A 17,086-nucleotide genomic window follows, 5' to 3' on the forward strand; every position below is an offset into this window, starting at 1 on the left:
ATGCATACGGGTGGCCTTTTGACATCACGTGGTCAGCTGTTGGGTACTGGTGTGCTGTGTAGCAGGGGATGAAGTATAAACAAGTTGTACAGCTGTATGAGATCAAATAAGACCCACGGTTGTCCACGAAGTGTTATCGCTGTAATTTATGTTACTGCTAAAACCATCTAGGCGAACGATACTAGAAATCCGTTGAAGCCTGTAAAAAAATCGTGACTTCTTCCGAGACCCTCAAGTCTCCTATCTGAAAAAGAAAAGCTAACCATGCATAATCACCCATGTCCTCTGATTTCTCGCGGGAAAGTCGTGAGGTGCGTCTGTGACAGCGATGCTCCAAATTTATAGCACACTATTCTTGGTCCTCCTACGCTATAGCTTGCCTGTATTGGGTGGGACCGGTAGGACCAACTTCGTGCCCTCCAGCTTGTGCAAGCCCAAGCTCTGCGAATACGTCTTGGCCTTCCCAGGTGTGCATCCACAGCAGCACCAATAGCCACCGCGCATGACAACCCCATCAATACGTCCATTCAAATCAACGATTTAGAGATGCACATCAGGCACTTCACCCGACTTGCATTGCATCATCGCGCCTGCCTTCCTGCCGCTACACCTCACACAGCATTTAGCACGATTCTCATCGCCAACCGCGGAAATTTGCCATCGAATTTCAAGCCTGCAGCACGACCATCCCTACCGATGTGGTGAGTGAGTGAGTGAAATAACTTTATTGAGGTCCAGAGAAGACGCAGGGGACACCCCGCGCCACCCGGCTAGTCCCACGTACGGACCGGCAAGCCGAGCTTGACGGCCCGATCGCGGGCACTCTGGACGGCCAGGGTTTGGTCGTTGAGTTTTTCCGATGTGGTGCCTGCACACGCTGCATGGCCGTCTTGTAATTTCTGGCGGCATCAAAACGAAAACGAAGTTGGCAGCTGTCGCTCTCAAATAAAGCGTACTTTTATTCCTGCATAAGAAGCACAGTGAACGCCTATACGTTTACATGGACGGTTCCGTTTCCGCTCAGCTGGAACCGTGGTAATCCCGCGAAATCTATTATCGTCCAGTTCAGGACGTCTGATATTAAATCATCGCTGGTTGCACAACTCACAGCTATCGGTGCTGCTTTGGAGATTATTGGTCACAAACCATCCCAGTCATGGTCCATATTTTGTCTCAAAGGCAGCTCTCAAATGTCTGCTGTCCCGGTTCAATCACGGACTAGCGAGCAGCTAGTCGCAGACATCCGACTATTTTACCATCAGGCGAGGGCCACAACATCGTATTTCATTCATTGAATAACTTTATCAGTGCAGGAATTTCTGGTAACAAGCGCTCGGATGACGCTGCCCAATCAGCCCACCCCCATGTCACTGTATACCAGTGCCACTGTTGAGAACAGATACAGCCACGAGGCTTCGATCGATAGCGAGCGAGATTACACTGACACTGTGGGACACAAGATAATTTACCAACGCAAGTCTTCACATATTTGATTGACGTCTGCGACTCTGTTTTCCAGTAGGGATACCAAGAGTAAAATCTACACTTCTATGCCGCCTTTGGCTCGGCGTGGCACTCACAAACATATATTTCTTTCGCATTGGAAAGACCGACAGCCCTGATTGCGACTACTGTGGCAGCTGGCAGCGAGGGGACGATCGAGCACCTCCTCTGCGACTGTCCCTGTTACGGTGTGACAAAAAAAAAGCTCGCGATCGCGTTCTAAAATCTGGACGATCGCCTCTTGACGGAGGAAAAAGTCCTATAGGGCAGTGGTCTAGACGGGTTTGGGCACTCGAGGCCTTAAATGCACTGCTCAGATTCTTAAGGACTTCTGTGAATTGTGCGACCGACTTTGAAAGTTGTAGTGCGTTGCATCGCGTTATTGTGTGCGTTTTTTAGCTTTCTTCTTTTTCTTTCCGTCACATTTATTCCATTTACCACTTGCTCCACCACACTGTAGCCAGTCGATACTTACACTGGCTCACCTTGTGTTGTCTTTCCCTGTCTTTTTCTTCTCCTTGTTCCTCGCTCGTACGTAGCTTAATCATATCGATCCGTTCTTTTGTTAGACACCAGCTGAGACCCCGCCGAAACAAAGGTGTTATCCAGTAGACGTTTGGGTGTGGCGTTACAGATGTGATTTTCTCCGAATAAAATGTCTGTTAAAATGGGTCATTTGTTGTCTGATGCGACACCCATTTGCAGCTGGGATGATAAGGACAGGAGACTTAAATAGGATGCATAACGAAATGTTGTTTTTATATTGTCTCCATTGCAAGTCTCTGCGCTCACTGGGACAAATGTCACTCTTTGGGGACTACGAGCAAAGCGCGACAAGTTGAGCGATTAGGCGGGTGTTAGTGTTATGTTTTTCAATACAGTTGCCTAGTCATTAATTTTGTCCGGGGCAGGGTTCTTGATCGGTTCTACGCCCCTGAATCAAAGGATGTCACCTCCAGTTTACAGAAAAAAAACGAGAAAAAAAAACGATCACGAGGAAGAAAGCCCACACAGCGCTAACAACTCAATGAGTACGTTTGTAGAGAAGATGAAGACAACAGGCGCACAAAAAGAAAGACATGGTTTGAGGTCATCATCAAGGACGCTGAACTGAAGCCGACAGAGGAAGAAACAACGGCATAATAGGGTGAATTTATGGTCTGCCTAATGCTAATGTATAGTGCAGTAGCGCACCCAGGATCTCTGCCAGGGGGGTTGACAGTTTGCGCGTCTTACATCTTAGTTGCAGTACTCAAATGCGCAAGGGAAGAATAGGTGCTATACAATAGGGGTGGTTAGGTCCGCCTCAGGGGAAGGTTACGACCCCCCCCCCTCCCCCCGTCGGTGCGCCACTGGTAAAGTGCCCTTTTCTTGTTCATTGGTGCTGAGTATTGCCTGCATATAACAGTATTCAGCTTCCTTTAAGTTCTTTCTCTTTCTCTCTCTCTCTCCACGCTGTGCAGTGAAATATGCGATTCCAACATGCCCAAGCTTCGTGCTGTAGTACTGTGTGCGCGACAAATGTTATTATGAAACGGTGTTGACTCAGCAAAAATCCTCAGATATCGTTTCGCCGAGATTCCTTGCAGCATGCGTAGTGAGCTTCATGCGCAATGATCTGTCCCTTATCAGGTGATCCTTGGTGGTGGAAGGAAGATGTTCCGTGCCACCCAAGACGAGGAAGGCAAAGATGGCATGCGCAAGGATGGCAAAGACCTGATCAAGGACTGGCACGAGGCTAGGTCCAAAATGGGAAATGCCAGCTACGTGTGGAACCGTCAGCAGCTGCTCTCTGTCATGCCAGGAAAGACTGAGTTCCTGCTCGGTGAGCCCTGAGAACATACATGGCACAGTCTTTTCTTTATTAAGGCGAACCACATACCACATACTTACACTCATGTCTCATGAGTCATGTCTCATGACACTCATGTCTCATATGTCTCATGAGTCAGTCGGCCTTGAGCGAAAAGGTGTCGACGACGCGAAAAGTACAAAAGAGCCTGCGAACCCTCGACCTTTGGTGTTAATTAAGGCTACGAACCCTCGACCTTTGGTGGGAGTAGAACTCTCGGCCTTTGTTGGGAGTCGAATCCAAGACCTTTCGTGTTAATAATGGCGAAGGTAATTAAGGTACAGTTTATTAAGATAGAGGTAATTAAGGCCCTCGAACCCACGACCTTGGGTGGTAGTCGAACCCTCGACCTTTGGAATTAAGAGGGATGACTAAGCAAACTACACTAAGCGAATCAAGGGGGATGACTAAGCGAAGTGAGCGGTTGAGCAAGCGAATTAAGAGGGATGACTAAGCGAAGTAGACTAAGCGAATTAAGGGGGATGTGTACATCACGCGTTCGTCTTTCCGCCCGGTGTCAGATTTCTTCGTTTAGCTGCTGTGTAAAGGCTCAGAGAGTTGGATCGCTTAGGTTGCTCAAGATGACGCTGGTGCGTCACAGCCTGTTGACGTATTTTCTTGAAGCTCTGTGCTGCCGCGTATACCTCTGCATACGTGATGGGTGCGCGTCTCTCGTTCGGAGGTCCCTTATAATGAGGATATGGTTTCGGATGCCCGGTTCGGATGCCCGTGTATCTTTTCTGGAGTTCCTGTATGAGTTGGTACTGAGTTCCCGCATATTCGCCGACGAGTCTTTGTATGGTGTTTGTGTCTGTTTTGGTACTTGAAGGATCGAGGATGCTGCGGAGTATGTTATACGTCTTTTTGGTGCTGAGCGTGCCTTTAAGCGAATCGCAGAACGTGCGCAAATTGTCCCCATGTACCTTCAGGGCATAATTGCTGGCCTGTATTGTGATGTTTGCAATCCGAAGCCCAAGTTTGCGATTTAGCTTCTGTTTTCGCCATCTTATTGCCATAGAAATTATATGGACACTCCAAAGAAGATTTCTGCCGTCGCCGTCGCCGTGGGGTTCCGTATGACGTCAACGGCGATAAAATCGTCGCCGCGCTCCGGATGCTGTATATGCGAGTGAAAGGGCGCGAGGGACGCGCGCTTTCAAGGGGAGCGAACGCACGTCGGAGAGCAAACGCGCGTTCTGCGCCGTGCTCCCTGAAGGGCTGCAGAATTAAGCGTCTCTTTCCTCCTTTCCATATACAGAGAGCAAACGCAACATTTTCTGTCGCGCGAAAGGGTGTGGGGGGACGGGAGGGAGAGGGAGTAGGCGATGTTTAGCTGCGGCACCAAATACGTATTTATATATAAAATGCCGCGCGCGTTTGGTGCGAACGCGGGCAAAACGCCGACGGCGTCGACAACAGTTCTGCGCGTTGCTGGTGCTGCTGCATGTCCAAGTTTATACAGCTGATAAAACTACCATCCTTACTCCGTATAGCTCTCTAATAATTTGCTATCGCAATTGGTGCTCCGCCTTTCGGGTGAAACTGCGACAATTTTTTTTTGGTGAGGTCTCTGCATACTTCCAATAAGTGTATTAGATGGTTGTCGATTTCCCGCCTGCCGGTATCGGTTTGGTAGACTTTCGTGTTGGCGTCATATAATTATTTGATGCGTAGGGCCCACTCCTTGATCGTGCTTGAGTGGCCTTGATGTTCCGGGAAGGGTGGACGTATGTGTAATTCAGTCTTTTGCCTCTCCCAGAACTTAGGCCAATTTGTAATTTAGGCCTTCCCCAGGGGTGGGCGTAGTTTGGCCGAGGCGCTGGTGATTTCGATAATGTAGTGACTCTACCTGGTGAGTCGTTTAGGACTCTCCACTTAGTTCCTACGGTATCGTTGGTTATGGTGAGATCAGGAGTCATCTCCCTGCTGGCAGTGATTACTGTACCAGGTGCACCTGGTACAGTAATTAGTGTGTAGCCGTCGCGCTTTATGGTTTCTAGGAACGTGGTGCCCTTGACGTCTGCTTTTGGGTAGCCCCACGTGTTGTCTTTTGCATTGAAATCTCCGGTTATAACTAGGCGATCGCGATGTTTCAGCATTCCCTGTAGATGCCGGAATAGTGACGCGAAGTCCGACTTTTTGTCGGGGGGGGGGGGGAGGAGGGACTATGTATACTTTGCATACGACCTGTTCTGGCCTCCCCTTCTTGACGGACCATATCGTGTTGATGAGATTTGGGATTTCCTCACCGGGAAGTACTGTTAGGGTTTTTGCCAAATCATTGCGGACGAGCGTGGCCACCCTAGGGTGTGGGGTCGTTGTGTACTTCATACCCCATAATCGGTTTTGGCTGCTCTCCCGCCTATTGCAGGCAGATAATGTCCGGCAGGACTAGCGCCCCTGCACGTATAGCGAGAGGAATGCGTGTTGGCTTTTAATGTGCCTGCAGTTCCAGGAACAGATCGTGCTGCTTTCGCTGATCGTGACGCTTCCGGGCACCGACCTGGGCCCCGGTTTGGGCACAGGTCTGTACGGTGACCCTTTTTCCTGCAGGTATTCCAGACTTGGAGCGTCGGTCTAAATGGGTAGCAGCGTTCACCTCCGTGGCAGTAAACAAATTGTGGTATAAGGGGCCCAATGACCAATGAAGCTCAGCGCTGCACTTTGGGTGGCGCCGACCATACTGGCTGTAAGGATTTACACCCATTGTGTTCTAACTCTGAGGTGGGCTATGAGGGTGGTTGTGTGCAAGGATATTTCATGTACCACTATCCTGAGGGTGCCTTCTTCGTGGGCGGTGTATGCGCGCACTGCGTGACTTCTGCCGCTAAGTGTTAGGGTGGGGATGGGTCGTGCTTTTTCGGCGACCTCTTCATACTGCGTCCATAGGCTCCCGGGTTGACTCTCAAGATAAATTGGTCATCCGTGAACTCGTTCTGGCACGCGTTGATGATCGCTCGTGCGAGTGAGCACGTTTTTAAATGGTAGTCCTTGATTTGGACTAATGATTCTCTTGTAGTCATATTTCGGGAGGGGTGGAGGTCTAGGGACTCTCCGCGTTGTTGATGAGTTCGTAGCAGGGGTTGCGCGGTCGTGGGACTTCACGCTACGGCGTCGCCTCTCCAAAACTTCTTGCTTGCGTTGCTTTTGTGTTCGAACTGATTGCCAGTTAATATCTTCTATCATGGTGTTATGGTATAGAGTTTCTTGGCTCACCGGTTCGTTAGTCTGGTTCATGTGCTCTTCTTCGGGTCCGCCGGAGGTTGCATGGAGGGGCTCGACGATCGTAGTCGCTTCGTTTGCCATGGTTAGGCCTCGGGCCGCCACGGGAATCCCAGCCGGCGAAGCGAGCGGTTGCCGCAGCCGATTACGGTTAGCGGCTCCCGTGGCGGCGAAACTTCCAAGAATCTTCCTGGGGTACCTGGTGGTCGGATTTCCACGCGGGTGGTTTCGATACGTTTCTTAGAACGTTAGACTGCTGGTGGAAGTATTTTCGGCTAATTTATATCGAAAATCCCATAGAAAACTCATGAAACTGCAGAGCCCTATGCGACTATGCGGAGCCCTATGCGACTCGATGCGACGCGCGTTTTCTTCTCCACCGTGCGAGGAGTTTGGGGGGCGTTCTACTCATTAGTGAGCCAATGTTTACAAGTTTATACGGCTGATAAAGGTACTATCCTTCGCAATCGATGCTTCGTCTTTAGAGCGAAACAGCGACTTTTTTGAAAGTAACCCCATTAATCTGAAAGTTTGTGAAATAAATTTTTCAAGCATACTACACGAAACTTTAGGGCAGACCTCTTCTACGACGCTTAAATATACGTGCTCCGAATGCAAGTCCAAAAAAAAAAACGGGCTCATGTCATGTCGTGTCGTATCATCGTTACGCCGGTGTTGTCACGCCGTCGTGAACCGTGTCGTCATCGTCATTCCATGGTCTTCATCCCATTGTTGTCAGCAGTAGCACGTGAAGCAACGTAAGCGTGTACATCAATAAATTTACGAGGAAGTTGAATTCTAGTGAATATTGATTTAAGGCCTAATTCTTTTTGCGAAAATTGCTAAGAAATCGCTAAGTTTGAAGAAAAAATACGACCACGAACTTTACAAATGAGTAACTCGACACCAATAACAGATATCCCAGTTCTATAAATTGCGTTTTTCAGGTTGTTCAAAGCGGACAAATTTCATGATTTATTTTTACCTTATGTGAATATCTAATGATGTTTATAATGGTATGGCGAAATTTCTACTCACGTAACAATGGTGTATTTAAGGGCCATGCATAATACATCAATTTCGTCCGTTCTAGATGTATGATTATATTTCATTCCTGTCAGAGTTGCACTCTTGTTTCATTTTCAGAAAATTTCCAACAATTTTTATTTAAGAATTTGCAGCCTAAATAAAAAGTCATCTTCCAAAAATCACTAGAATTGAACTATTCGTTTCAAATGCAACAAGCCTCATGGAACTTGTTGCAGTGGTTGCCGAGAAAAATGATTTTTTCGTGTCCCATGTATTGGATAGGAGCCTTAGCCTAAGCTAAAGCTCCTCTTCAACCCGAAGATTATACAATGGTTCTCTTCACATAGATACCAGCATGTGCATTGGATCTGCTTAATTTTTTTTAATTTTATTCGGGCAAAACAGGTACAAGGTTTGCCCGCGAGGTAAGGCAAAAGGAGGGCTTAAATCTCCTGACTAGGCCTTACCTCGCTGGGGCAGCAGAGATAGCGGAATTTGCAAGTTACAAAAGCAGTTTGTAAAACAGACATTTCATAACTACATACAAAACAATCTTTGAAGCACTCTGCAGAACACCATTTGCTTGTAAAATAACATACAAACGAGTTAATACATGACTAACATAAAAGTAACATTTAAAGAATTTAATTATTACATCACTAATGCAACAACCAAGCACCTTTAACACTGAAGAATTCACTGTTTGCATTAACATTTGTACAGCATATCTAGATCAGAAGAGAGAAACATGTTCACTATGAAGTGTTTAAATTGGCGAATAGTTCTACAATCTCTAGCGACATCAACAATGTTAGGGTACGTATTACATAAACGCATGGTTTCATATTCGATAGTTTGCATGCCATAGTTTGTCCTGGGTTTCTTCGCTACTATTGAGGTGTGGCGTAAGCTGTACCCTGTGTTTCTACTGAGGTACCGGTTTGAAAATGTCGCAAAATTGCTGGAGATATCTTTAAACAACCGAATGCAGATCTTTGCTTGGTAAGAGTTTCTAATATTAAGGATATTGTAGCGCATCATTAGTTTAGAAGATCCTATGTATTGATTAGAAGACCTAAGCAAACGAACAGCTCGTCGTTGTAATACCGCTAGTTTTTCTATATCGGTTTTATTGGCGTTTCCCCATACTAATAAGCCATAGCTAAGATGGGAATGTACCAGCGAAAAGTACAGTTGTCTGACAAGCCTTACAGGCACATAGTACCGGATTCGTTGTAGCAAAGCAACTGACCGTGCAACTTTAGTGCGTACCTTATTTATGTGCTCTGTCCAGCTTAAGTTTTTATGAAATATAACTCCTAGAAAAGAATGACTTGACACATGTTCTAGTTGCGATCCACAGTAGTAAAGTTTAACATCGTAACTTATTTCTTTATTCCTTGCATAAAACACCATAAACTTAGTTTTTTTCGCATTTAGACTGAGCTGGTTTAAATGTAGCCATTTGTGAAGTTCTTCTAACCAAGAATTTGCGGCAACTTCTAGTTCCTGAAGGTTAACACCAGAAAAGAAAACATTAGTGTCATCCGCGTACATTATTATTTCATCTGTTAATGGAACGTTTACTATTTCATTTATATACACAATAAACAGTAATGGCCCTAAAATCGAACCTTGTGGTACCCCATATTTAATTACGTTTTTTCCGAAGTGTAACCTTGCAATGAAGTATATTGCAATCGAGATTCAAGGTAACTATTCATAAGTTCTAACGCTGTGCCTCGAACGCCATATACTTGGAGCTTATCTAGTAATATTTTATGTTTGATAGAATCAAAGGCCTTGCGAAAATCTAAAAATATACCTATGGTAAGCTTTCTTTCTTCAATATTATTTATAATTGTATCTCTGATTCTTAATAATGCCATTTCGGTTGATTTATTTTTCTGGAAGCCATATTGCTTATCCGAAATAATACCTTTATCCAGCAGAAAACCATTTAGGCGCTTATGTATAATACGCCCAGCGACTTTTGAAAATAATGGCAATACCGAAATGGGTCTGTAATTGTTGAGGTCGTTGTGATTTCCGCCCTTAAAAATCACAGCAACACCGAGCTATCTTCATTTTTTCAGGAAAAACTCCAGTGGAAAGTATACTGTTACAGATGTGTTCCAACGGACCGCATGTTATGTGAGCAGCTGCTTTAATAGGTTGAGCTTTGATGCCGTCCTCACCAGCGGCTGATTTGTTGCTCAAGGAATTGAGAATGGAAAAAATCTCGCTTTCAGTTGTAGGTGCAAGAAAAATCGTCTCGCTGACACGATTATCCATGTAACTTTTACTATTTCGATTTGGGAGAAAATCTGATGTAAAGGTTGAAGCACCAGCATTGATAAAATGATTATTAAATAAATTAGCTGCGCTGTTTCCACAAAATTTAACATCATTTACAACAATTTCTGACGGCACATTCTGTGTAGAGGAACCTATTATCTCGCGGTATATGTTCCACATTCTACGACCATCACTCATAGAACTTTCAAATCGACGTGTGTAGTACTCAGATTTCGCTTTCTTCAGATCACTATTCAGTTTGTTCCTGACTTGTTTAAACTCTTTAAATATTTCAGGGTTACGGGTATTTAAGAATTTAGTGAATAATTTGTCTCTGTGTTGAATGCGCTTATATAGGTCATGATTTACCCATTCCTTTCTAGCTTTTTTATGATTGACCACAGGGGCGAAAGGAAATGCGTCATTGTATATTTGTTTTACTTTGGATACAAATAGGTCGTATGATGCAGAGGGATTCGCTTGAGCATAAACATCAGACCAATTCGCATTGGAAAGCAAGGTTTGAAATAGCCGTATGCTTTGGTTATTTATGACTCGCTTAAAGTCGCGATTTTGATCAGTGCGCACATGAAATGGTAACGCAGCTTAAATCGGCAGATGATCACTTATACCAGAACTGAGCACTCCGGAACATGTTTCATTTTTGTGACCGAAGAAAAACATAAATCAATCAATGTCTTCGAATTCGGTGTTATCCGAGTAGGAATTTCAATAAGGTTTTCACAACCATTTGCTAGCATAGTTTCAATGAGTTGGATACTTTCGTTACTTTCTGAAAGTAAGTCAACATTGAAGTCACCAAGAATAATCGAGTGCAATTTCTTCATGTTGGCAAGTTCAAGTACTGAGTCCATATAATCAAGCAGTCCTGTTAGACACCTTGCGGTGGGCGGTAGACAACAACAATCAGAATATTTCGCGAAATTGCAGCAATACATTCAAAATCATCGGTCACGCGTGTAAATTCCGGCAATATTACGCAACCGTGACATTCGCGAGCATATAAAGATACGCCACCGCCTCGATTTCTTGAGCGATAAATTGAAATGTGCTTGTAACCCGAGAAATGTATTACGTCATACTCACCCGCGTACCACGTCTCTGAAAAAGCTAGGAAATCAAAACAACAATTTAGCTGCGACAGATATGTCTCGATATCTGCTTGCTTATTTCTTAAACTTTGTGCGTTTATGTGAAACAGTTTAAGCCCCTTTTCATGAAAACAGCTGTTCTTCACTACCTAGTCGTTGAAAGATGTAACATCGTGATACGGTTCCATGTTTGTAGAAGTTGGCGATGCGTTAATCTTAGACGATTTCGTCTAAGTCGCTTTCCGTGGCCAGCCTTATCGCTCGAGCATTCGGCTGCTTGCGCACAAAGATAGTTCCCTGTGAACTCCAAACGAATTGATAGTTCATTTCCCTTGCCTTGTTCTTGGCAAGCCAAAGTAATCGCTTGTTCGCTGCAGTCAGGTTATCAAAGAATTGAATGCCCTGTGTTTTGCTCCTAAGATTTTTTTTTCTTTTCGAACCATGCAGTCTTCAGTGTTCTGGTGGAAAAACGAACAAGAGCGACAGGGTCTCTACCCTCTTTTTAACATAGACGGTGAATTCCGTCAATATCTTTTTGAGATAGTGGCGGCAAGTCAAGCTGCGTGGCAATCTTATTTATTTCTGTTATCAGATTTTCGCCATCCCGTTGAGCCGAACCGTGAATTTCCATATTCTGTCTGCGGTTGTACTGTTCGAGAGCGTTCACTTCTTGTTTTAACTTTGACAGCATTGTCACACCTTGCGACTGTTCAACAGCCTCCATTCGGCGGCGTAATTCACCGATACCTTGTTCCTGCCGATCTACAGCGTCTTTAAGGTTATCGTAGGTATCAGACAAATGCTGCACCGACCTTTCGATGTTCTTCACAGTTTCTTTCAAGCCCATCAGTTTATCCAACTTTGCCTCTAGGGTTTGCATTTGTGACAGTTTTTTGTTTATTTCCGCAAGCTCACTTTGAAGGTTCACAGATTGGCCCGCTGTGTCAGAGTTCCCTACAGAAAGCTTACATGTAGGACATCTAAGTGACTTATTGGTCGCATCTTTCATCATCTTAAACGACCTAGCAGTGATGCCGCTACATTTTCCGACATGGAAGTCACCGCGGCAGTCAGCACATTGCATGACGACATCATCCTCACTAAACACTGTGTGACAAAAGGAACAGGCCTCTGCAGTCATTTTTGCTCAAGAGAAACGATTGACATGAAAAAAGCAACCAAAGCAGCGGTCAGAGCAGCAGCAGCAGCAGCGGGAATAGCGAGTAAAATATATGAATGCAAAACAATATTGCAGACAATTTTCACTAACCTGCAAAAATTTCAGTCGTGCATTTAGACGCGATTCAACCACGCCAACCGCCACTGCTGCTGCCCGAATGAGTCCGTTGGCCAAGCGTCGATCCTTTTGTAGGCTCCGTCAGTAGTAAGGGTCACGTGTCTCGGCGATCCTTGGTGGCAGCAGCTTGTTGTGACGTAATCTTGTCCGACAGCGCCCAGCGTCAAGCGATGATGAACTGCAAAAATTTCAGTCGTGCATTTAGACGCGATTCAACCACGCCAACCGCCACTGCTGCTGCCCGAATGAGTCCGTTGGCCAAGCGTCGATCCTTTTGTAGGCTCCGTCAGTAATAAGGGTCACGTGTCTCGGCGATCCTTGGTGTGAACAGCTTGTTGTGACGTAATCTTGTCCGACAGCGCCCAGCGTCAAGCGATGATGAACTGCAAAAATTTCAGTCGTGCATTTAGACGCGATTCAACCACGCCAACCGCCACTGCTGCTGCCCGAATTTCTCCGAGACATTCCCCGAGGATACTCACTTCTAAATCTTCCCAGTCTAATAGCTCCAATACTTCTTCTAAGCATGCAGCGAATAGCATTGGAGATTGTGTCTCCTTACCTGACCCTTTCCTGATAGGTAGGCTTCTGTTTTTTTTTGTCAAGAACCAAGGTAGCTGTGCAATCTTTCTAGATATTTCTCAAGATATTCACGTACGCCTCCGCTATTCCTTCATTACGCAATGCATCAAATCTACTGAATCAAACGCCTTTTCATAATCTATGAAACTCATATAGAGAGGTTCATTGTACTCAGCCGATTTCTTAATTACCTGAATAATGACATGGATGTGATCCATTGTAGCAGATCTCTTCCTGAAGCCAGTCTGTTTTCTTGGTTGATTAAAGTCAAGTATTGCCCTGATGGTATTGGAAATTATCCTGGTGATTTTTAAAAAATATATTGGCAACAAATACCTCAGCTATATCTCGGTGAAGATCTCGACAGCATTCGATTTTGCCTTGTTGCAGCAACCCTGGGAACGATTGCATCGAATGATTGAGGACCTTAACCGAGAAAGTGCAAGAGTGGGGTTTGGAGATAAATATGCAGAATACAAAGAAATGTTGAATAGTCTCGCAATGGAACGCGAGACACACAAATTCAGGGTGGCCAGTGAGCCTCTAGAGTCTGTGCAGAAGTATGTTTTTTTGTCAGTCACTCACAGGGGACCCGGATCATGAAAATGAAATTTACAGAAGAATAAAAACGGGATGGAGTGCATACGGCAAGCATTACCAAATCCTGACTGGGAGCTTACCACTGTCTTTCAAAAAAAAAAACTGTGCACTCATTGCATTCTACCGGTGGTAACATATGAGGCAGAAATTTGCAGGTTAACAAAGAAGCTCGAGAACAAGTTAAGGACCGCGCAAAGAGCGATTCAACGAAAAACGTTAGGCATAACGTTAATAGACAGGAAGGGAGCGGTGTCGATCAGAGAGCAAACGGGGATAGCCGGTATCCTAATGGAGATAAAGAGAACTAAATGGAGATGACCAGGCCATGTAATGCCTAGAGTAGATAACACGTGGAGCGTTAGAATTACAGAATGGGTGCCAAGGGAAAGGAAGCGCAGTCCAGGACGGCATAAAGTTAGTTGGGGTGATGGAATTAGGAAATTTGCAGGCGCAAGTTGGAATCAGCACACAGGGGTAATTGAAGGTCGCAGGAGGCAGTGGCGCACCGACGGGGGGGGATTCGGGGGTTGGAACCCCCCCCTGAGGCCGACTTAGCCCCCCCTTTTGTTTAACCCCTTTTCTTTCCTTACGCATTTGAGTACTGCAACTAAGATGTAAGACGCGCAATCGTCTGCACACTCGCAAAAAGCGCATTTTATTGACAATTTCCCGTGAAGAAATCGAAATTAATGCTGTTTAGATGGTATTGGCAAACTGTCAACCCCCCCCCCCCCCTGGCAGAGATCCTGGGTGCGCTACTGGCAGGAGGTTGTCCTGCCAGTGGACATCAAAATAAGCTGATGATGTTGATGATGTTGAATTTATTTCCCCTATGACTGTTAGTCTGTGCAGCTTGTTGTGGTTTCCGTGCTTCACGTCTGCGTTTCTTCCGGCAGGGATCTTCGACAACGACCACGTGCCCTACGTGATCGAGCGCAGCACTCCTGACTCCACAAAGCCCACCCTGCCGGAGATGACCAGAGTCGCTGTGGAGATCCTTAAGAAAGCGCCCAAGGGGTTCGTGCTGCTCGTCGAAGGTAAGCAAACGACACCTGCAGGCCACATTCTTTCACTTCGTCATTCTGGGATTCCTCTCGTTAATTGTATCCACTCTGCGCATGAGTAAAGCTACAGCGCGACGCTTTTGAGAACTTTTTTTTCTAATACTAGTTCTTTAGTTCTTGACACGTTCTTGATTTGCAAAATCGCGACAGTTACACCCATCTTTAATCTTGGATCCCAACTAGTGTTTAAAGGACACGGTGCAGCACACATAGCGCAAAGTGTTGTCTTTCTTACTTGTGTCCTATTGATTTTAACGCTACTTATGATCCCAGTATGACAGACGAACTACCCTGAATTACTGCCTTTAACTTGTATGTCATTTTATTCCCACGCTGGGAGTACCCGGACCCTTCCGCGACGTTATATCTTATTAATGGAGATCGAATGTGGGCAGCCATGTCGTATTATTGTATTGAACTGGTAAACTTTATTAATGGGTGTTCCCTCTGCCCTCGTAGAACAGCAATAAAAGTGGAGGGAATGGTAACTGCACGAAACGTGTTTTTTATTGAGTTCAATGAACAGCGTATTTTTCAGACAAACCAAGAACAGGTTACCCTTTTGCGTGCTGCATATCACTCTAATAACGAGCGAGATTTCAAAACAAGATTAAAACAATTGCCTGGTATCGTAGGTGTCGAACGAGTGTCTTTATTCCTTCCCGTGTTACCGGAACAGGAGCGCGCATCGACATGGCCCACCACAAAAGCAAGGGTGGATCGGCCCTGGAAGAAGCCCTGGAGTTCGACCAGGCCGTTCAGGAGACGCGCGACACGCTCAAGATGGACGACTCCCTGCTGGTGGTGACGGCCGACCACTCTCACACGTTCACCATGGGCGGGTACCCGAAGAGAGGCACCAACATCCTCGGTGAGTGCATTGCGGTTGCGCGCTTTCAGAAAGCGCGCACACCTGAGCAGCTTACACGAAACGCGCGCCTAGGAAAACTGCCTCGGGATTTTCTTCGCTCCGCATTCAGCACTTTGTTTTCTCAAGCCATCACGTTCCCCATGACCCAGAACTCTGGAGTTTTCGAAGCAGTTCGTAAAAAGCCACAAGAAGGGTCGAACATTTTAATTTCAGTGTTTTTTAATGTGATTGATCGATTCATTCATTCATTCATTCATTCATTCACTCACTGATATTAGGTGTATCGTGTCCAAAAGCAAAACTGTGACTGGGACAAACACCGTAGTGGAATCCTCCGGATTAAGTTCGATCACCTGTGTTTCCTTGCCTTGGACCTCAGTCTGAGTATACGACCATTGTGCATTTCGCCGGCATCAAAATGATGTGGCCAGTGTCGGGAATCGGACCCGCTACCTCGTACTCAGCAACAGAAAGCCATAGCCACTGAGCGACCGTGGCGGGTTTCCCAGTGTGAATGAAAATAACTAAATTTCAGAGTCACTGACAAATGACGATTAACGTATATGTGAACAAACTGGTAAATAACTGCTATTACATTGGCCAGTAACCTGGCTCAAAAGCTAGGAAAAAAGTGCTGTAACCATTTCTTGTCTGCACCTGGGCTCATTCGGTAGCTTCAAACGATCAGAGCAGAGCTAAGGTGACTAAGATACTGCGCATCCGGATAAATGAAAGCTGCACTCGGCCAACGTGCCTACAACCAACTGTGCCGGCTAAATCACACGGAGAGCTGCGCCATTGCTGAAATGATTAAATATGTGCTGCCCTTCACCTCGTAGCAGGGGAACACAACCAGCGTATAAAGTGCTCAAGTACTAAACGCTGGCTATAGACTAAGGATAAAGGAGGATGCCAACGGCGCTATGCCTCAGCACACCACGGATAGCGGTTGGCGTACGTCTGCTCATCCACCGAAGTCCGGTACAAGCTCGATGAAACCACGAACGACAACCACGTCTACACTCGGAAAGCATCTATTACGCTTGTAACCGACACTTCGAGTGGGCAGACTAACTATAGCATACATAACTTAGAGTTCCCTCGAAGAGAATAACACGCTAAGAAGGGTTTCCCACTTCCAGCTGGTGTACGGGCGGCTGCGGTGACTGTCACGTCAGGAACGTGGTCGACTAAACGCGTGCGGAAAAAAGGAAGCGGCGGCAGAGCCTTCCGCACTTGCTGCTTGCAGGGTACCAAAGATGCTCGGGTAATCTCCGAGGGATGTGACATTACAAGCCCGGTGGCGTGGAACCGGCAGTGCTATGTCAGTGCCGCTCACGCACGTTCTGCTTCTCGTGCAGGTTGTATGTAGCTCCAGAGCGCTTTCAACAGGCCACAAATGGGACAGCCACGGGATTATCGTCAACATCACCGAAGTATTCGCATGCAACAGTGAAGAAATCTTCAAAGCACTCAATCATGGACCGGTGAAGCCCATTACAGTGGAATCCGGCATATGTCCAGCAACAGTCAACGAACCTTGGTTCACAGCCACTATCACCAGCCTACAAAAGGCGGTAGACTGCACTGTCTCTCTGGGGCGTGGAACCGGCAGTGCTATGTCAGTGCCGCTCACGCACGTTCTGCTTCTCGTGC

General features: G+C 46.0%; 1 protein-coding gene across 1 annotated transcript in view; it reads left to right on the forward strand.

Moving 5' to 3' along the window:
* LOC119441376 (alkaline phosphatase, tissue-nonspecific isozyme) overlaps window positions 1-17,086 on the forward strand; it is a 123,485-nt gene that overhangs the window by 85,553 nt on the left and 20,846 nt on the right. Inside the window, exons 4-6 of the mRNA XM_037705987.2 lie at window positions 3,136-3,328; window positions 14,392-14,532; window positions 15,239-15,430. Coding sequence (XP_037561915.1) covers window positions 3,136-3,328; window positions 14,392-14,532; window positions 15,239-15,430 — 526 coding nt within the window. The remainder of the gene's footprint in view (window positions 1-3,135; window positions 3,329-14,391; window positions 14,533-15,238; window positions 15,431-17,086) is intronic.

The sequence above is a fragment of the Dermacentor silvarum genome, chromosome 2 (genome assembly GCF_013339745.2).
Source record: "Dermacentor silvarum isolate Dsil-2018 chromosome 2, BIME_Dsil_1.4, whole genome shotgun sequence".
Classification (NCBI taxonomy): domain Eukaryota; kingdom Metazoa; phylum Arthropoda; class Arachnida; order Ixodida; family Ixodidae; genus Dermacentor; species Dermacentor silvarum.